This window comes from Aspergillus affinis, assembly GCF_023601865.1.
Source record: "Aspergillus affinis strain CMG 70 chromosome Unknown NODE_137_length_90870_cov_88_068056, whole genome shotgun sequence".
Classification (NCBI taxonomy): domain Eukaryota; kingdom Fungi; phylum Ascomycota; class Eurotiomycetes; order Eurotiales; family Aspergillaceae; genus Aspergillus; species Aspergillus affinis.
In genome coordinates, this window is record NW_026515918.1 from 60,275 (window position 1) to 79,854 (window position 19,580).

The window sequence follows — 19,580 nt, forward strand, 5'->3', positions numbered from 1 at the left end:
CCGTTCGATGTCGCAGTATTCCTCCCTCTAGATAAGGTCAACTGCCCCCCTACAGCAGTCTATGACTTGAAATTCTGATAACCTAATTTAGATGCTCTAGTTGCATTGTTAAAAACTCTGGTAGTGGCTGGAGTATACATGCATCTGTTTAAGAGGCCGCCTGGCCCTATATCGTATCCTTTCCTTCGGATGCACCCAGCCACCTAGCCACTTAATCAATGTAAATAGTGTCCAAGGAGGTCAAGTATACATTTGTAGATAACTTCGGGCGATCCTGTGTTTGTTTACTCAATTCACCGTATCGCAACCATTTATATTTTGTTGGCCCAAATTTATGTTCATTTTTACCGAATTCAATGTAATTATATTGAACTGTTGAAATCATTGACTTCTTTTACAAAGCCCTGTCTTTACCTAGATCTACATAACCCGACAAAAAGTAATTGAGGCGCTCGGCTAATCAAACTGGCAGCATGTATATCGGCCAGGCGTTGACCGTATGTCTATAATGAATAGTAAACCATTATACCGTTGTAGAAGCAGTTAATCCTTTTTTGCAAATTCCCAAGTATTGTAGCTCAATTGAAAGAAAATACTAGGTAGAAAGAAATAAAATGAAATGCAAACTAGCTGGGGGGTGCAACAACACTCGCATAGGCCTTCCGTGTCTTAATTCTTTTGAACTGCGCTTATACGAAGCAAGGCACTTTCAATTATCTCCACCAATAATTCTTCGAAGGATATGCCGTTCGCCTCAGCACTTGCAGGCAACGGGGAAAGGCCGGGAAGCAGACCCGCGATTGGGTTCACCTGTCAGACAATGAGCCCACGCTGGCACATAAGATCGTGAAATCTCTCACCTCTAATACAAACGGGGTCGAATCCGCTTTGCACGAATCAAACCGAATATCCACTCTCCCTGCATCCCTGCAGTCGAGCACAGCCCAAGTTTCGAGGGCAAGAAGGCAAGCAGCGTGTATTTGAGGATCTGTTGTTTCTTGGATATTGTAGTCTTTTATCTTCAACTGGAAATCTCGACTAGACTTGCTTTGCCAGCTCGCAAAGTTCTGCGTGTCCGGGTCGCTATTCTCGTGATCGGAAGAGGACGACTCTTGCCATACGTGCTCTCTAACACCAATGACACGGCTGAGTGGACCCGTCCCCAGGAGGCTGACTGTGAACTCGCGCCCGGCGAGAAATGACTCGACCAGAATCTCATGGTCGGGAAAACGGAAAGCCAGCTTTTTGACAGCCGTTCTCAATTCTGCGGGACTGTCGACTTTGCTGAACGAATCGACTCCTTTGGATGACCCTTCTGTGGCTAGCTTGACAAACAAAGGAAAGGTTAAGGACCCTGAATCTAGTATACAATCACTAATATTGTGCTTGCTGGTAGAGATGACGGTGAATGGCGCGCTCGGAATGTGATGATGATCTAGTACGATCTATTTGCGCGAAAAATTTGGCCCAATATTAGTCCGCAAAAGGTAACATAGATTCGGACACCGTACCTTGGTGATCGATTTATTTTGACACAAGGCAATTGTCGCAGCATCGGCAAAAGTGTAAGGAATTTCATAGGCCTCCAGGAGAGCTGGGACCTGGGCTTCTCTCGCGGATCCAAAGAATCCTTGTGCAATGTTGAATACGAGATCCCAATCTCTCTCTCCACTGTTTGCTAAATGCTGGACGAGCGATCTGATCCCTCGGACCAAAACGACGTGGTGACCGAGCTTCTTCAGCGTGGTGACAATGCCTTCTACCTCTCCATCGTGGGTGAGCGCTGCGCAGTCCTCTTGCGAGAATCCGTCCTGCAAGTAGCTTGACCGTTGCTCAGAGACAACCGCTATCGTGAGACGAGGCATAGCTTCGGACAAATGACGCGCAGTTGATGGACTTATGGGAGATATGGGGAAATATTCACCAGACGAGGCTGAACGAATGAGAGTTGCGTCGTAAGTACTATTTTCTGTTAGCCAGTAGAGCGAAACAGCTATTATCATTTGTTTGTTAAATATATCATCGCGTTATTCTAACTTTCCTCATGGTAACAGTGAATACCGAACGGGAAACGCTAAGTTCCACTGCATCACAATGACATAAGATTTCAATGCGAGTTGCTGCTTGTTGGCAGGCTCAGTGGCCTGTGGCTTCCGGGTTGAGCTGCCGAAACGACGATGACATGTTATGTGTACCATAGATATTCCACCTGTTCGGTGAGGTATTGGGCTGGGGTTACTGGAGAGTCTTTGCTGATGATAGGCCGTGCCGAGCTGACGTGGACCCAGCCTATCAGAACCCTAGGTATGAAGAGAAGGGACCTTGCTTTTTCATGTATTGCTGGGATAGACGATTCCGAAGGGTTGGGGACCCTGGACAATTACTTTTCGTATCTCTTTCGATCAACGTCGATATAGTCAATTGTGTTTTCACCGGGTCCTATCATCAGTTTTAAACTGCACTATTAGAAAGAAATGCCAAATGTAACCACGCCTAAGAGGATAAATGTCTGCTCGATAGTCATCGAGGTTCCTAGGGTTCCCGACTTTCCGTAGGATTAATGGGTCGATCTGACCGACGATCGCGGGCAATGTTGATCAGGATCCAGTGATCATCCTTGGCTCAACCTGAAATAATCTAGCTTCAATAGCTTAAATCATTCATTTTGATCCTCTTTATAAAAAATTCTGATAAATTAAGGGCAAAGTCCCGACTCATCATGACAATGTAGGTAGCTTACATGCGAGTTTGTAAAATTAAGATCACGAAAATTTCGAAGGCACACCGAATACTAATAACATTAGTTTGCGATTTCTATTTTTAAATGTCAATTCTTTCTAGGGGCTTAGTTAGTGGCGAATTAAGCAAAGCTCTGTGGGTTTTACAATTTATCAGTTTGCTTATCCTCGTAGGTGAGACAAAGTGGCCTTGGCAAAAGAAGAAGCGAAAATATTTGGTGAACTTGATGCTAAGTCAACCGAACAACGAGGAGCTAGTAAAGGCCGTCCGTGAGAAAAGAAAAAGAAGGATCGTAGTCTAGTAACCATGTACTTTTGTGAAATAGCTAGGCTCCCCTCCGGAGTTCCCATCTTTTTTTTTCTTTCCTTTTTTTTTTTTTTTTCAACTTCGTTCCTTCTTTTTTTGGCAATCAACGCTAATGTCATCTGTTACTAGTGTTCGCATACCCCAGGGCACCGAGTTGGTTTCCGCTCGGCTTCAAAATCGTGACCTGCCCCAAATACTTGGATTCCTAGGCTTCTTAACAATTATCCTGACAGCCCTTGTGTTTGGTTTGACAATTCTGTCGGTGAGTAAACGCTAGTACTAGAGACTATTTCTATTCAAACTCATCAAAGGTAGGTTGACTATACCTGCTTCCATGTTGCTGCCACTCTGGCTGCAGTCGAAAATTCCAACCCGACTACCGAAGTGTGTCTCAATAGGGAAGACTCTAACGATTTTTTCGAGACTGATGATACGGATGCCAATACCACATTAAGATCTAAGCCTATCACTAACGGGTTGGCCTCGACCATTAAGCACCTACGTGCCCGGGGTGGCATCTGGTCGTGTTTCCGTGGATTCCGTATGTATCTAGCCTTCTCAGGGTTCGATATGGGCGTCGGTCTTTTCATTCTATTTATCATTCCTATTCCGACTCCTACCTACTCTTTACTCGGAGGAACTTTTAGAGGGTTCGTCGCTAGCATGTCCTTAGCCACCTGGCAGATGGCTTGGGTACATCTTGTCATAGCCGACAAATCACCTAGGAGCAGTTTCCGGCGAATGCTTGGTCTTCGAAATTGGCCCAAGATTGCGCCTGCGGCGGCTTTATACAATTTCTTCATGTTTGTGACTTTCTCTCTGCCTGGGGCGTTGCGAACGTTACCAGTCCACGACTCGAAGGGGATTTCCGCTCTCTAGCCCCTATCATATGTATGATAATACTCACCCTATTGATTTCAAACCCCGCTAAGGCAATATTCATCCGAGTGGCTGCCTCTATGCTGCCCGAGGAGGACGACCCGATGGTACCCTTCGACCGCCGGTTTGGAGGCAAGGCGAAGCCCGACACGATAGGTGGCAGCGGCACGCTCGGTCTTAAGGATGCCTGGACAACCTTTGAATGGCATTCTCGCATTCGCTACGCTAAGATCGTTCTTAAAGCGAGTGCAATCGAGCTTGCACTTGTCATTGTTGGGCTCCTTCTGATAATCGGCGAGATGATGTTGGTGATTCCTAGGAGCAAATATTCTTCCCATTCCTAGTTATCTCTAAATCTGGGAATTGGATCTAGATAATTTTGAGACGTCTCCGATGTTTTGTTGCACACTCGAAGTCTGTTCACCAGAATAGACATGTTTTCTATAATGCTGTGATTTATTCTAGTCCACATCAGTATTGGGCCGTCAGAAATCCGCCAAAAAAAGCTATTGCTCATTGGCAATAGATCGATAACCATGCCATTGAGATATTAATTTATGCAACAAATTGTTGGAACATTTTCTAGCTGCCTACATTTCCAAAGAGTCATGAAAAGACTCAGGCAAAAGAAATTTGCGGACCGTCGGTTCAACTATTCCAACTTGAGTTAAACTTAAGATAAACTTACTCTACAGTACTCTATTCCATACTTTCTACCTTCAGTTACGTCTCTTTATATTCCTTCATATTTCGTTACTCAACATTAGCCCCTATACATGTACACTCGAAATGCTGATCTTTGCAAACAATTAGTGTAAATAATTTCTCACCCTGAGCAGCTTATCTTTGAATCTATCGGTTGTTTGCATTAACCCAACAATCAACCAATTATGATCTACATCAGAACTGTATGTATGAATAAAGGAAGGGAGGAAACTTTTGATACCCATCTGCCAATAACATATCTGCTTTGCGCCGAGTATACCTCGACATCTACGTTATTACTGTTATCTTTAATTTAGGCTTTTTAATAGTATTCAAATAGCATCAGGAAGTGATAGGACAAGGAAGGAGGTACCTATAATAGCCATTATCTCGCGCAAACCTCGATTACGAGATGCGAAGATAACGGCTTGGGGCTGTTTCAGCCAGAAGATATGTCGGAACACCTCCCGAGAAGTAGTCATTAATTCTACAGAATCCTCTGCTTTGTACCCCGCATAATTTACACGGGGTTTCGCACTCTAATTCCGGACAGAGGCGGGGTGACTCGAAAGACTACGAATATCATGATCGAAGATTCATATCGGCTTTGGAACCTGGTATAACCTCGGGCAATTTACTCTGGCTAAGTCCCTATTATACTCTTTCAGGATTGCCCATATGCGGGGAAACAAGGCTTAGGAGGACGCATCCTGGGGTAAGATCTAAGCCGTGGATCTGCATACACTCCGCGTACCCCGTATGCGGGGTATTGCACATGTATACGACGACGGAAGCAAAATCCTGCTGGCTATTCTTTCCATTAAGGTCTAGCCAGATCCTGTTTGTTGATCAGCGTCTAACCGTCGAGAATTCAATGGCGGAAGTCCAACGAGAGTAATTATCTCTCTTGGTGAAAAATGCCGCATATTCTTGGCCCAAGAAACTTTCCGAACGACCTTACAATGTGTTCTCTCTGGATTTAATGACCCCGAAAACAAGGATTCTAGCAGGGCTCTGTCAGCAATCATACCCGGAGGATTTCGTAACTCGGCTGACTCGACCCTGAGACGAAATCATGTTAGCACCACTGAATGACGATGCAAATTAGCTCCGTGAATACAACTGTCCTTCCCATGACTATTCAAAGATCAAACCATCGGGATCCCAACCGAGCATCATCCTCCCTGTGATGCAGACCTATCCGAGGTTAACTGCTTAGACAACAAGATGGCATTAGGCCGCGTCTCGAAAAAGCCCTCTCGAAGCCAAGCACATACCCCTATCATGCGCTAGGGGCGACTCTTGGCTCTTATTTCCGGAGTTTTAGATAGTATCCTAGATACCACGTAAACTAGAGAATTGAACTGAAAAGAAGAAATACGAATAGCTTATGATAGGATGGTGTCCTCCTTGAGATATGACTTTCGAAGCGGATTGGTCCAGAATTTCCTTCGGCTTATGCTCTGAATTCAGCGATTGCCCCTTCTTTCTTAATGGACACTCCTCTTTTCCAAGACATATTTCCAAAGAAAAGAGCGCTAGTGATACGGGATACAAGTTTAAATTCGGGAGCGCTCCCGGTGGTATCGAGTGATTTGCGGGGAAGGACACATTGCAAGTTGCAATGCGAAGATTCATCCGATTCTTCAGTCGGCAGGAATCTCACCTCGTACAACTATGTGAGTTGAAACAATAGCCAATCGTAGTCTATTGTGTAAGAATGCCACGGTCATTCAAGTGCACTTTGTTGCAAATGTCTAACAGGAGTAAGCTAAAGGAGTCACTAGCCGGAATTTGATTTAAAATCTGAATAGGAGCCTCGGTATGTGGTTGTATATGTAAAGTCAATGCAGTGTACAACAAATAGGCGCAGAATTACAACCTACATAGTTATAGGGATAGAAATTTACTTCTAATCATAGTAAGCGGTATCGCTGATAGTGATATCGACCCAAAAGAGCGCAATGTCTTGACTATAGAAGACTCTTAGTTAAGTCTAAGATCCAGTAACCACGAAGGCGAGTCTCCAGTCGTCTTCCCGGTACACGCTGCATCTATACACATCTCAAAGTTACCAAAAGCAAACTTCCTACCCATCAAACCGGGTCCGTAATGAATATACTTGCCCGAGTTAATCATGATTGTTTGAGTATTCTTCGGGATGACGGGCTCCGCGATGGAACACCAGCAAGTGTCCTGGAGGAACTGAACTCCGAATTTCTCAAGCTCCTCGACATAGCCCGCCTGCAAGGCAAGACTATACTGAGAACGACCACAGGTGACAATCACAGCCACGTTATCCTTTTTAGTTCTTCCCCGGCATAGCTTCGCTACCTCCTTGATCTCCCGGCAGGAGAAGTGTGGATTACCAAATGAGATAAGATCCATTTCCCGGCGCTCGGAGCCATAATTGAACTCATCCCAGATATTGTAAAGATCTTTCCGATCTACAACGACAGATTGGGGAGTTCTACCCTCGGGACATGCAGCCTCAAGGGTGGGAGCCTCCGGAGTCAGGCCGACTATATGAAACATGGGTGTGCTAGAAGAGGTCGCAAATGCCGCTGAGAATGCGTTGAGGTCGTCACTGCTAGGCTTCAGATGCTCTAATCCAGTAATCACCGGAATGCGAGCTGAGGTGATTGCGCCGAGAGCGTAGCCTAGGATTGGCCAGTATGAATCGTCGACTCTTCTAGGTGGCGTCACTTTGAGCCAGAGAGATGCGAAGCGATTATCTTCTAAATAGGCCCCTGCTTTTGGTGCGCGGCCCGTCAAGGTAATCAAAGCTTCCAACATATTCGGGTTCTTCAGGGTTCTCGCGCCAAGAACACTGTTGGCATAGATGATGGCATTCGCCTCTCCCCAGGCAATTCGATCGCCTAGCTTAGGGGCAGTCTCGAGTAGATAGGGAGCGCAAGTAAATGAAACCTTACCGCCCATATCGACAAAGGCATTGGCCAGCTCATCACAGGTTGAGCCAAACTCCGAGTTGACCCCAAGAGCCTGCCACCGCTTCTGGTCAACATTCAAAGAGTTGATAGTAGTAGGAACCTGGAATTTGCCGCCCCAGTCCCGAAGCTTCTGTCCAAAGGCAACAGAACCGGGGCTGTACCAGGCTCCATCCACATGAGCTTGACTAATATCCATCAACTCTCGAGCGCCCATCATATCCGCCATTCGAATGATGATTTTGAGTGAGATCCGAGCCACTTCACCGCTAGTCCCGTTTAAGATCGCTCGATCGGTATCGGTAAGCTGGATATCGAAGGCATTCAGGTCCACGGCAGGCTTCGTGGCTCCACTCAAAGTATTGGCCTCCAGAAGGGTATCCGAGACTAGGCCATCCTGTATGTGAACAACCTTCCCATCCCATTCCAGCACTTGACGGAAGTCCTCGGGGTTCAGCGTGATCACGGCCGCCGTCTGTTCAAATAGTTTCTCAGCAACCATCACTCCTAGAGTGATGATCTCTTCGCGGCGCTCGAAAATCAATGCCTTGGGTCCTAACTCATTGAGAATCAGCTCCATCATAACGACGCTACCGCCACACGACCCCCTTCCTCCAGGTATTGCGAGGACGGTAAACTGAGCTCGAGATCCGCTGCCAATAATGTGGCCGAGGCGGCACCGGTGGCATAGGGTGTACCCCGAAAGGAACGCTGTTTTGACATCGTCATGTTCAAAATGCCAGACGAAGCTTGTGTATCTCAGAGTTATCGTGAGAGAACAATGAGTTGTGGTATTGAGCCAAGGCAATACACGCTCAAAGTTGGGGGTAGTTCTGGCAGGAAAGCGTGTATGTCTTGGACAAGTCAAAAATCAGTTAAGCTGCCGCGGGTTTCAGGGAATTCGCAGGTGTTTGCGAAGAGAAGTAGGTAAACAGTCCCGAGTAACTACTCACTAACGCAAAATAAGAAAATGACACTCAGCACCAACCACAAGTTAGTGATATGTCAACATCTCCGCTCCAAGAGGGGATCTCGGGTGTTGAAGCCGACGTGAGTGATATGAAGCCCGTCGCATGAGGACTAGTCACCCCCTCGCAAATCGCCGATTTATCTCGGACTAGTTTCCGATTATCATCTGACATATATTCACCCGAGTGTCATCCGCAATTCGCAGGGATTTAAGAGAAATGTCACCTACTTCCGATCCCAGCAAGCCCAACGATCATTTCCATGTTAGCTGTAGGCTGTTTAAACCTCTCTCTTTCAAAGGACTATAAGGTTTCAGGACCACTACAATGATATTATCAATTTATGAAATTCTTTGGCACGTTCAATTAGGTTTTCAAGTAACATCCACAAATCTTACTTGCACCATGTCTAAGCCACCAGAGCTCAAGATCAAACGAATCGATGTTTTCCAACTCGACATGCCGTATTCAGGAGGAATATACTATCTCTCTGTTGGGCGAGAATATCCCAGTTTTGGCGGTACCTTTGTTCGGATCACCGCTGAAGATGGAATCGAGGGCTGGGGTGAAAGTACTCCTTTCGGCTCTAACTTCATCGCTTCCCATGCGCTCAGTGTTCGAGTGGGAATTGCAGAAATTGCCCCAAAGTTGATCGGGCAGGACCCGCGGGGAGTCAATCGTATCAATGATATAATGGACGACACACTCCTTGGTCATGAGCATGCAAAGGCAGCACTAGATATTGCATGCTGGGACATCTTCGGCAAATGGACAAATCTTCCTGTTTGTGAACTCCTCGGGGGTCGCACAGATACGAAGCTACCAATTATCACCTCTCTTCCAGTTCGCGAGCCGGGAGGAATGCTAGCTCTTGTTGATGAGTATCGAGCAAAGGGCTCCAGGGGTTTTTCTGTCAAGATCAGTGGAGACCCCGTCATTGATGCAGCCAGCATTACGGAAGCTCTCAAGGACAAGAAGCCAGACGAGTGGTTTGTTGTCGACGCCAATGGCGGACTGACTGTTGAAGGTACTCTGAGGATGTTAAGGCTGTTACCTGAGGGGCTCGACTTTTCCTTTGAGGCTCCCTGCCGACCGTGGCGAGAATGTCTCTCCCTACGACGTAGAACCAATGTCCCAATTATCCATGATGAACTCACGCTTTTCTATGGTGCAAATGATTGCCGGTAATACTGGGGAAGGAATCAACTTGAAGGTTCAAATGTTTGGTGGCTTAACCAAGGCCCGTCGTGTCCGAGATCTCTGTTTGGCTGCTGGGTATATCATCAGCGTGCAAGAAACATGCGGTTCGGATATTGGATTCGCACCCCTGGTTCATTTGAGTCAAACTATCCCAGAGCATTCTTTACGCTGTGTCCTTGCGAGTCGCCACATGCTTACTGTTAAAACGGCGGATGCTGCGTTCGATATTATCGACGGTTATGTGGTTGCGCCTACCGTGCCTGGATTGGGAATCACGCCGCGGTTGGACGTGCTTGGCGACCCAGTTGCGAGCTACTTTTAGTTTCTCGGTTCTAGGTAATGGACTGTTTTTTCGCACTCGAGATGGGGTTCTTCCCTGGATTTCAAACGTACAGTTCGAGCGGTTCCTTTAAAATCTTTCTAAGTTAAAACATTGTCCAGGAGTGGCGATGGTAAGGTTGGGGAACACCCTGTATTCAATTGAGGGACAGAATAACTCGTTTAAGAGAGAGAAGTAAATACAGTATAAATTCGGGCTCCTCGACCTCAATTCCGATGGGCAAGACCTATGTATGTACCATGCCGATCATATCTTTCCCTAGAGACGGAGCACAATCTTTCCGATTTGTTTACCTTGCCAGACATATTCGACAGCCTCTTCGGCCTGCTCAAACGGGAATACCTTGTCAATAAGGTCATTGAGTGGCGTCTGATCCGCCGATAGAGCGGCACAGAAGTCCTCCATATCATATCTCGAACCCGCGTTGATGCCCCTATAGTTCGCGTCAGACTGCTGTTCTGTTGCTAAGCATGGAGTATCGTTGCTCTCACCTGAGGTTGATTCTCCGATCAATAATAGTCGGAACCAGCTCCCGCAGGTCATTGGAGTCCTGCTTGGAAAGGTATCCGACCTGACTGACCACGCCGCCACGTCGAGTGCATTTCAGGCTCCTGACCAAGGAGCCAGTTCCTCCGTTTTCAACAACTATATCCACACCAACGCCACCGGTGAGCTTCAACGCTTCCTGGTCCCAGTCTGGGGTCTGAGCGTAGTTTATGGTCAGAATTGGCGGGTTTGAATATTTCTCCTTCATTTGCTGCAGCTTCTTGTCGCTTGACGAGGTCAGGATCACTCGAAGACCCGCAGCCCTTGCAAGCTTGAGCGCAAACATGCTCACACCTCCAGTACCTAGCCCGCTTGTAAGCCATGATTTCTATCTCAGGGTCCGGGGATACGTACCTTGAATCAACACAGTCTGCCCAATGCTCATGCCCTTCAAGGCCGACCACGCGGTAACTCCAGCGCAAGGGATTGTGGCAGCATCAACCCAGTCAAGGTACTCCGGAAGTTTGCACAGAACATTCTCATCAAAGATGATATAGTCCGCCATCACCCCGTCCTCATCTGCTGCGAGCCACGACCTCTTCACCTCGCGCCCTGAGATGTTTTCCGTGTCAGTGATGGGACCGGCCCTATCACCAACCGCAAAGCCCTTCACCTTGTCACCGACAGCGATAATCTCGCCTGCGGCGTCATTACACAGGATTCCATTCGGTACCACAGGCCACGGGTTTCCTCCATTCGCGATGTTGGCGTCACGATAGTTGAGTGCGACCGCATGAACTTTAAGCAAGACTGCGGTCGGAGCCAGGGGCAGCGAGAGGGCTTCGCGCACAAACTTTAGCTTGGGTGTCCCTGGAGTATAATCGTCGGTCCGCCGAAACGCGCGACGCTCAGTAACATTAGAGGTAGACATATTTGCTTATTTAAAATGAGACCTTGAAAAGAAATTGATATTTAAAAGGATTTGAAGCAATTACCAATAGTTTTTATACCGGACGCCCTATAGATATTGTTTATTAATCCTCGACGTCGTGGCACTAACAGACGATCAGAACCGACGGTATCCACACCTACCCCTCCATGAGGCTCTCATTCTTTTTACTGAAACTGGAGTAGCGGCATATAAGTTGTCTCATTTGTTGCAACGAGCTCGCAACTCTTTCCAGCTTATATGTTACACCCAAGAGCGGTAACCAGCGGGAAAAGGCCCGATCGTTTGCCCTCTACGAGACCCGACCGCACTAAACCTCAGCATGAAGCGATCACAGGCAGCTCTCGGAACTCGTCCCGATCAGCCAACGATTGACTCTACGGGTCCCCGCATCCCGCAAATCGATCTAGAGGGGATTGCCTCGCTAGAAACTCCTACAATCGTTCGCCCAAACGATATCTCCCGTCCCAGTCGAAATGCTCAACCGTCCTTTAATGTACAAATGACTAAGTCTGTTTGAAAGGGAAGGTGTATCTAAAGAAGAGCAATCGAGAGCTCCACACGATGAATTCTACATACCTATCTGGGCTTATCGATGTAGGGCTGGAGAACCATAGAAAGCTAATACACCTCGGTCAGTAGATTATTCTTAGTTAATTGCTGCTGATGAATCAACTCGTCCTCTCGATATCTAGGAAAAGCAATCTGTTCTCCCACAGACCAGGTTTATTAACACCGGGAAACGGTAGCCTGCTTGGTTCCTGTTCATTGAGCTTTTATTATTCAATTTTACAATATACGCACCTAGGTGAAGGTCGGCCCTAGATTTTTAGATAATAATCCTACCCTTGTGGGCCAATTAGTATATAAGAACTGTTTCAGAAATAGGACATTGTATCCTTGTTAAAGGAAAGAAGTCTAAATATCGTTTCAGGAAAGGCTTTTGATCATAGCTTGTCAGCGAGAACCATTTAACGAAGGGGAAAGAATTCACTATTTTGTATTAATCAAAGACCGGGATATGTCTATGAAAGATGAGAAACCAATGACTCTAGTAAGGAGAATATGTCTTATTGCGCACCAAATTAAAATATAAAGTGCGTTTGTTTGAGGGCTTCACGGGTCTCATGCGTAATATCTGGTTACCCCTTAATTTATATTCTGACCCCTATCATATTTCTAAATATCTAGTTTCATAGACATAAACTGATGGTGAAGGATCGCTAGTAACTTAGGTGCCCGAGGAAGTGGCTCGGAGTCTACTACCTCCTTCACGATCATTGCTTGCTGCTCCGTCAAAGTAGCCAAATCGTACATTTCTTTGATATCGTCGCGCCTCAAGCAAACCAAACGCCTTGGTGAGCGATAATACATAATTTCTGGGTCTCCCTTGACCTCATACACCGAGCCAGGTCCGCTCTCAGGGCCTACAAACAGACACCAATGAATGGGCGTATCTGGGGGTACGTGCTGAAGAACAAGAGAGAGTTTGATGTCCTCTGACCTGGGTGGTGGCAGCACGTAGAAAAGTTTATCTTCCAACCATTGCTCAATACCTGTCCGTCTCCTTAAAAAGCGACCGTTAACCTCGCAAAATTATAGGAATCGGACTGTCGTAATGGGGGGTAGATGAAGTCGGATAGTCACTCATTTTTACAGAGCTCGAAAGTCTGTGTTTAGACTAATAGAAGTTTTGTCAGAACTCACCTAAGTTTATCACTTGAGATTTCATTGATGAGTTAAATGAGCAATCTTCTTCTAGTGATCTTGTCTGCTCGCTGTGATCGTTGATAAACTGACTCTGGAAGGATACTCACGTCCCCCTTTTATTCTATTAACTTGACCCTCCTTCGCTCATATTTCATTGTTCAACCCACACAAGGGCTGTGTCAACTCAGTGGGAAATTACTCTGCAACAAAGAGCCGCGGGAGCTACTACTGCATGTTTGGTGCCAGAGATAAAGTCGGGGAAAGCTTACATTGTTTTCATGACTAAAAATGTTCCACAAGAACTCCAATGATTGACTATTAGTATAACATTTGCAAGCTCCGAGGAATAAGGTGCCCCTGTAGAGGCTGATCTTAGCTTATGTGGACGTGTTTAACCACTCCCTTGTCTCGATATTCAGCCGTTGATTATGACTGTTATATAGCTCTCTTACCGTTATTCCTCGCATATACCGGCCAGTTGGAGGTCAAAGTGGGATAGCAATAGGTTGTATCTATGATAGTAATAAGAAGCTCTTAGAATACTAACCATAGCCAGGAATTTCTCGGTAGGTTTATTGATCAAGATTTACGGCTTGATAGGTAGTGCAAGTTAATAAAACAAAGAGACATTATAAAGTAACAAGAAAGGTGAACTCGGTCAATGAGCAAACATTTACTCGCCCCGGTACATTCCGGGAAACAAATTCCTTCGTGCAGCTTGCCCTGACTTATGAATTTGTCATGAAGATAGTAATAGTGTTATATATTTCGCCAAAAGAATAAAAGAAAGACCACATAGTTGATGGCCAACTCCGACAGCGTAGGTGCTGTCAAATTTACAGCGGAGAGAATAGAGATATTAGAAAGGATCTTAGAGCGCATAGTAATTGTTCCTATTCTATGAGATCCTCTATAATAGGAACGGGAGGGCTCAGAGCCTGTTCTCTAACACATTCCTCATATAGCTAGCTTCAGGCTCATCACGTGTTCAAACAACAACAGTCATCCTCATTTCACTAAATCATCCTCTGGAAGTTGGGGGCGGAGAATAAGGTTCACAGGGTTAAACAGGAATCCTGCTTAGCTATTGGAGAGCTGAACAGTGGCCCTTATTTTAAATTGGTGTTTGGTCGGGTTAACTCCGGGATATTAATGTAATAAGGCGGTGGTCCTGAGCCCAGAGCCAAATTTGTACTGTGTACCAGAGCTAGTCTCTGCAGGGGTAAGTTTTATTTGTGCAAGAATTCAGGGACCGGTGACTTAGACCATCCAGAATATGCATGAGAAGTGTGATATCAGATGAGTACATACATACAGTGTAGAGAGATACGGACAGATGTCCTTGATATTCCTATCTGAGAGTGATCTCCGACGGTTTCACGGGGCAAACTGATCAGCACAATTACGCCTGTTGTGCGAGGCAAATCGCCTCGATACGGTGTACGCTAGATCTACTTAAGAAAGGAACCTCCACATCTGATCCGGCGATAGAACGCTGCTCAAATGTTTGTGGTCTGATAATGTCTCTGCTCCGTACTCTGTAGGAGAACAGAGAACCGGACCCCTTCGTTCTACTACCAAGACCATTTGAAAATTCTGCATGTCTTCGGTGCGTATTTTAGGACGCTTGTAAGGTCCTTATTATTAGGCTGCAGGTGCTAGAAAAAGCCGTATGTGGTCAGCACCATATATATGCCTCCATGCCATTCCTATTGTGTGATACCGGTTTCATCCGACTCGAACGCCACCACCGAGTGGGTACTGAGCAACCAGGATCAGATTACCATTGGGGGCGCGGAAGGCGCGAGGCGGGACATTTTTGATATCGTGCAGATAACAGCCGGTCTGTGGCGGGCCCAATTCAATTCGTTTTAATATCGGAGTGTTGGTCTGCGCGGCTCTAGACTGGACACTAGGATCCACCAACAACCTGCCACTAGGGGTCTTTAAGAAATTACAACAAAAGTGGTGCACCCCCGTATGTATGTTCCCCGACAAGGCAAAATAGTGTATCACACTATGCTCAGTAGGCAAGTTATCTCCGTTTACCAAGAACTCGATACTTTAAGTATATATCCTACGCAGGGAAGGAATCCACCTAAGCACCCAGGAACCTGCCGGAGACTCTGTTAGTTTATTAATTTACCTTTTTCTTTTCATTGCCGCTCGGAAAATCCGACTGGACTTATTTACAAAAGCCTGGCGACCTGGAGAAGCCATTTTATATCCCCTCATTTTGTCACGCATCTGGAATTGCAGGAATTACGCCCATCATGGAGAAGCCTGATATTGAACCGCGGGTCGTTGAATCGCGGTCTTCTACTGAGTTTGACCCAGAATTGGAAAAGAAGCTGCTGCGGAAGTTGGATTGGCGTGTGATCCCCGCATTATGGTTTCTTTTTCTTATCTCCTTCATGGATCGGTCGAATATCGGGTGAGCCATCATTTTTCTCGCAGATTAGCTCTATGACGAAAATCGCTAATAAGGAGTTAGAAATGCGAAAATTGCAGGAATGACCAAGGAGTTGAATCTCGTTGGAAATCAGTATAATCTGGCAGTTACTATGTTCACTGTCGCCTACGTCATCTTTGGAATGCCGGCAAACTTGCTGGTCAAGAAGTTCGGTCCTAAGATCCTCGTTTTGTATATGTTTACCTGGGGTGAGTTTCACCAAAGCTTCTCTGCGATAAAACCTGCTAATATTTTGTACCTTAGGTCTGTTCGTTATGGGACAGGGTCTCACTAAAAATGCTACCGGATTGATCGCCTGCCGGTTTTTCATGGGAATGTGTGAGGCTGGGTTTGTTCCTGGTTCGTAAAAAGCGCCCATTCGATAATTCCATTAATCACTGACATGATTTTTCAGGCTGCGCATACTTGATTGGAAGTTATTATAAGCGCGACGAGTTCCTTCGACGTTATGCAATATTCTTCAGTGCGAACATGGCAGCTGGTGCTTTCAACGGGGTAGGTTCGGGTGGATAAACTTACTTGACATTCGCTGACTATAAATAGCTTTTCTCGAGTCTCTTAACCGGTTTGAACATGAGCGGATACGCAGGATGGAAATGGTAGGTCTCATTTACTGTTATCATATGGTCTTTTCGCTAACTTTATAGGCTGTTCCTGCTCGAGGCTATCATCACCATGGGTGTCAGTGCCGTCTGCTACTGGATCGTGGTCCCATTCCCTGAAGATGCGACTTTTTTGACAGCCGATGAAAAAGCGCTGCTGCTGGCTCGTCTTGAGGCCGATGGCGGTGGTGTTCGTACTGACCCTATCTCGTTCAAGCGTGTATTGGGCATGGCAGGCGACTGGAAGATTTGGATCTGGTGGGTTTTCTTGGTGATTCTCGTCAGTCGACCGATCGCTGACGAGTACAACAGTGTCCTGGCATACATGGGCGCCGAAGAAAGTGCCAGCTCTCTCGTCGCGTTCCAGCCCACTATTCTCAAAGACCTCGGATGGACGAGCCGCTCGGCCCAGGTGCACAGCATTCCGGTCTACGCCGTCGCCTTCGTCTTGACTCTTTCCTGCGCCTGGCTCAGTGACCGCCTCCGTCACCGTTATCTTTTTACCATGTTCGGCGCCGCCTTGATCATCATCGGGTGGAGTGTGGAGCTGGCGCAGGTACAGCCCGCCGCCGTTCGCTATATGGGAATTTTCTTCGTGGCGTCTGGAGCGTTCATCATGATGTCGAACACGGTGGTGTGGTTGTGCATCAACCTTGGCAAGGGCGTGAAACGAAGTGTGGGAATGGGTATCCTGCCAGCCTTTGGCAACTGCGGTGCCTTTGTGTCCGGGAACGTTTTTATTACCAGCCAATCTCCCAGATACCCAGTCGGGTTCGGAGTGGGGCTGGCCTTTGCTGTGATGGCCGCCGCGGCCTGCACGGTCTACTATTTTGCCCTAATGGCGGAGAACCGTCGGCGGGACAGCCAGACGGAGGACTCGACGGCCGAGACTACCAGCGACGCGGATCTTGGCGATGCGCATCCTGATTTTAGGTATCAGCTGTAGATAAACACGCTGGACCGTATGAGTTTGGGGCAGCGTGTTTTGGTACGAGGAATTTTGTTTTAATACTAGTGCCATGTTGATCAATAGCCATTTTCATATAATTTCATTTACACAGCGCAAGAGTTATGATTAGGGTATGACGACTGAGTTAGTGCATCCTATGAACCCTTTAAGCTTTTGCCATTCGTCTTGACTCATGACTGCTGATGGGGTGGAGTTGCCCTGGGGGGGTCTAACCAATTTTAACCCTAAATGAAGACCCACAGCGGGCCGAACCAACCTTCTCGGCCGCGGTCCGGAATTTAGACATAATTTACATCCGCCAATCAAGTCGCGTGCTCTGAAGTCTGTATTCCTTACAGCGTACACACTACACACGCAATTCATACGGTGTATCCTTGGATACTGTGTATATCATCCCAGTCCGTACTCTGCAGTCCGCACACACCATGGCTAATGTCCGGATGCTGGTGGGTCTCCCTCCAGAGTGGTGAATTACTCAGTCATGCTCCGTATACCCCTAGTCAGCCAACACCATAAATTGTCTCTAGTGCGTATAGCAAGGCAAGTGCCTCCTTCCGAACCAATTTATTATGACGGAAAAAACAGTCTCAGACAAAGAACTGCCGTGTACTCCGAGTACGGTATACTCCGAAGCCAAGATTATGAATTTCCTTTAGTGGGTGCATGTAGGATGCCGGCATCTTTACCAAGCGTGGAGACTGGAGATTTCTAGTATACTTCCCGATCCAACGGACCTAAGAGCCACAGCCAGTAGACCTTACGTGTTAGTTCGCCCATTTAATGCTCTGGAAGCATTATAAGGCGTATTCTTTTGCTGCATGGCGGACGTCGCGGTTGTCTTTTTGGTATTTTCCATCTAGCATCCGACCCTTTCCTCTCCATATCAGTTACGCTCTTTTCAGCTTTTTCTTTCTTTTCCTTTGTGCTTTTTCTCTTGCTCTATTTCTTCTCGCCAGCGACCGGGGCGACTTCCCGGCCACATAGGTAACGCCATCATGGAAACGCTGTCGCCGGACGAAGTCCCGAATAAAGGTCCCTTATTTGTCCAGGTGACGGGAGTCTTGACGGCCCTGGCTGGTTTCCTGGTACTCTATCGACTTCTTTGGAAGGCACATACGAAAAACAGACTGGCTGCCGATGATGCGCTCATCGCAGTGTCCATGGTTTGTTTGTCGAAGCCCATATGCCTGTGTCTGGCTGACCAAAGCAACTAGGTATTCCAAATCGTGAATACAGTTATGGGCGATCTGGGTATGACACCTATTTCTCTATTCGTCTTCTTCTGAAATTATTCTCTAATAATTACAAACAGCATGTCATTACGCCTTTGGTCGCCATCTTGTCGATGTCCAACGAACAGGGGGAAATAAGGTCCTAGCCCTGAAGGTGAGTTTAGTTGTATCCCTTAACCCGAATATTTAGAAAAAGAAAGAAAAGAAAAGAAAAGAAAAAGAAAAAGGAGAGAGATGAACAATTAACCCATTCAAAACAAACAGTTTTTCTGGCTCTTTCAACTCTTCTACAAACTCGTCCTCGGTCTCAACAAACTCTCCTTCCTCGCCTTCTACCTCCGTCTATTCCCTACGCGCACATTCCGCCTCGTCTGTTGGACCAGCATCGCCTTCGTGATCTCCACTACATTCAGCTTCGTTATCGCCACCATCTTCCAATGTATCCCCATTCACGCCAGTTGGCATAAAGAGATTCCAGCGAAATGTGTCCAGAACGCCAGTTTCCGCTGGTCATGGGCGGGCATCAACACGGGGCTTGATATCTGGGTCTGTCTCCTACCGCTCCCAGTGCTTGCACAGCTCCAGCTCGACCGCAGTCGGAAAATCGGCGTCATGTTAGTCTTCTGCATGGGTCTCTTCGTCTGCATCACGAGTGTCATCCGCATGTGGGCAATGGTAGCCAGTACAAAGACGCACGATCCGACATGGGGATCCTTCGACGCGCTGATTTGGAGTGCCATTGAAGCCAGCACGGGAATCATCTGCGCATGCTTGCCGATGCTGAAACATCCGATTCAAAAACTACTTCCGGGCTGGTTCAGTTCCTTATCGAACGGGTCGAGGAAGAGCCGGAGTCGGTCGAGAGCAAATTACCAGATGAGTCGGTTGGGGTCGCAATCTGGGGTTCGGACTACTGCTCAGGCTGACGAAGAAGACTTGGATGCCGATGCTGGGAGCATGGGTAGCCAGGAGCGGTTGGCGAAGAATCAGATTCTAATACAGACGGATCTTAAGATGCATAGTGAGCCGGCTCGCTCGTGAAACTCTGTACTGTACATTATCTAGGGTTTAAA

General features: G+C 46.9%; 7 protein-coding genes across 7 annotated transcripts; 4 read left to right on the top strand and 3 right to left on the bottom strand.

Moving 5' to 3' along the window:
* Nucleotides 1–669: 669 nt before the first annotated feature.
* KD926_001803 (D-alanine--D-alanine ligase family protein) lies at nucleotides 670–1,865 on the bottom strand (the record flags this gene model as incomplete). The annotated part of the gene is made up of 3 exons (XM_053093732.1): nucleotides 670–810; nucleotides 861–1,445; nucleotides 1,512–1,865. 3 exons carry the CDS (start codon nucleotides 1,863–1,865, stop codon nucleotides 670–672), a joined length of 1,080 nt encoding a protein of 359 aa, XP_052951441.1.
* Nucleotides 1,866–3,157: 1,292 nt separating this feature from the next.
* KD926_001804 (uncharacterized protein) lies at nucleotides 3,158–4,268 on the top strand (the record flags this gene model as incomplete). Its single annotated transcript, XM_053093733.1, has 3 exons — nucleotides 3,158–3,307; nucleotides 3,361–3,848; nucleotides 3,893–4,268. 3 exons carry the CDS (start codon nucleotides 3,158–3,160, stop codon nucleotides 4,266–4,268), a joined length of 1,014 nt encoding a protein of 337 aa, XP_052951442.1.
* A 2,347-nt stretch (nucleotides 4,269–6,615) lies between these two features.
* On the bottom strand, nucleotides 6,616–8,306 carry KD926_001805 (aconitase X catalytic domain-containing protein; the record flags this gene model as incomplete). The annotated part of the gene is made up of 2 exons (XM_053093734.1): nucleotides 6,616–8,132; nucleotides 8,183–8,306. The coding sequence occupies 2 exons, from the start codon at nucleotides 8,304–8,306 to the stop codon at nucleotides 6,616–6,618; spliced, it is 1,641 nt and encodes a 546-aa protein (XP_052951443.1).
* Nucleotides 8,307–8,950: 644 nt separating this feature from the next.
* On the top strand, nucleotides 8,951–10,067 carry KD926_001806 (mandelate racemase/muconate lactonizing enzyme family protein; the record flags this gene model as incomplete). Its single annotated transcript, XM_053093735.1, has 2 exons — nucleotides 8,951–9,572; nucleotides 9,745–10,067. 2 exons carry the CDS (start codon nucleotides 8,951–8,953, stop codon nucleotides 10,065–10,067), a joined length of 945 nt encoding a protein of 314 aa, XP_052951444.1.
* Nucleotides 10,068–10,343: 276 nt separating this feature from the next.
* KD926_001807 (zinc-dependent alcohol dehydrogenase family protein) lies at nucleotides 10,344–11,502 on the bottom strand (the record flags this gene model as incomplete). The annotated part of the gene is made up of 3 exons (XM_053093736.1): nucleotides 10,344–10,518; nucleotides 10,577–10,934; nucleotides 10,986–11,502. 3 exons carry the CDS (start codon nucleotides 11,500–11,502, stop codon nucleotides 10,344–10,346), a joined length of 1,050 nt encoding a protein of 349 aa, XP_052951445.1.
* Nucleotides 11,503–15,503: 4,001 nt separating this feature from the next.
* Nucleotides 15,504–17,251, top strand: KD926_001808 (vitamin H transporter; the record flags this gene model as incomplete). The annotated part of the gene is made up of 6 exons (XM_053093737.1): nucleotides 15,504–15,664; nucleotides 15,725–15,891; nucleotides 15,947–16,042; nucleotides 16,098–16,198; nucleotides 16,247–16,302; nucleotides 16,351–17,251. The coding sequence occupies 6 exons, from the start codon at nucleotides 15,504–15,506 to the stop codon at nucleotides 17,249–17,251; spliced, it is 1,482 nt and encodes a 493-aa protein (XP_052951446.1).
* A 1,019-nt stretch (nucleotides 17,252–18,270) lies between these two features.
* KD926_001809 (plasma membrane Pth11-like protein) lies at nucleotides 18,271–19,548 on the top strand (the record flags this gene model as incomplete). The annotated part of the gene is made up of 4 exons (XM_053093738.1): nucleotides 18,271–18,438; nucleotides 18,490–18,526; nucleotides 18,588–18,661; nucleotides 18,772–19,548. 4 exons carry the CDS (start codon nucleotides 18,271–18,273, stop codon nucleotides 19,546–19,548), a joined length of 1,056 nt encoding a protein of 351 aa, XP_052951447.1.
* Between the last annotated feature and the right edge of the window lie 32 nt (nucleotides 19,549–19,580).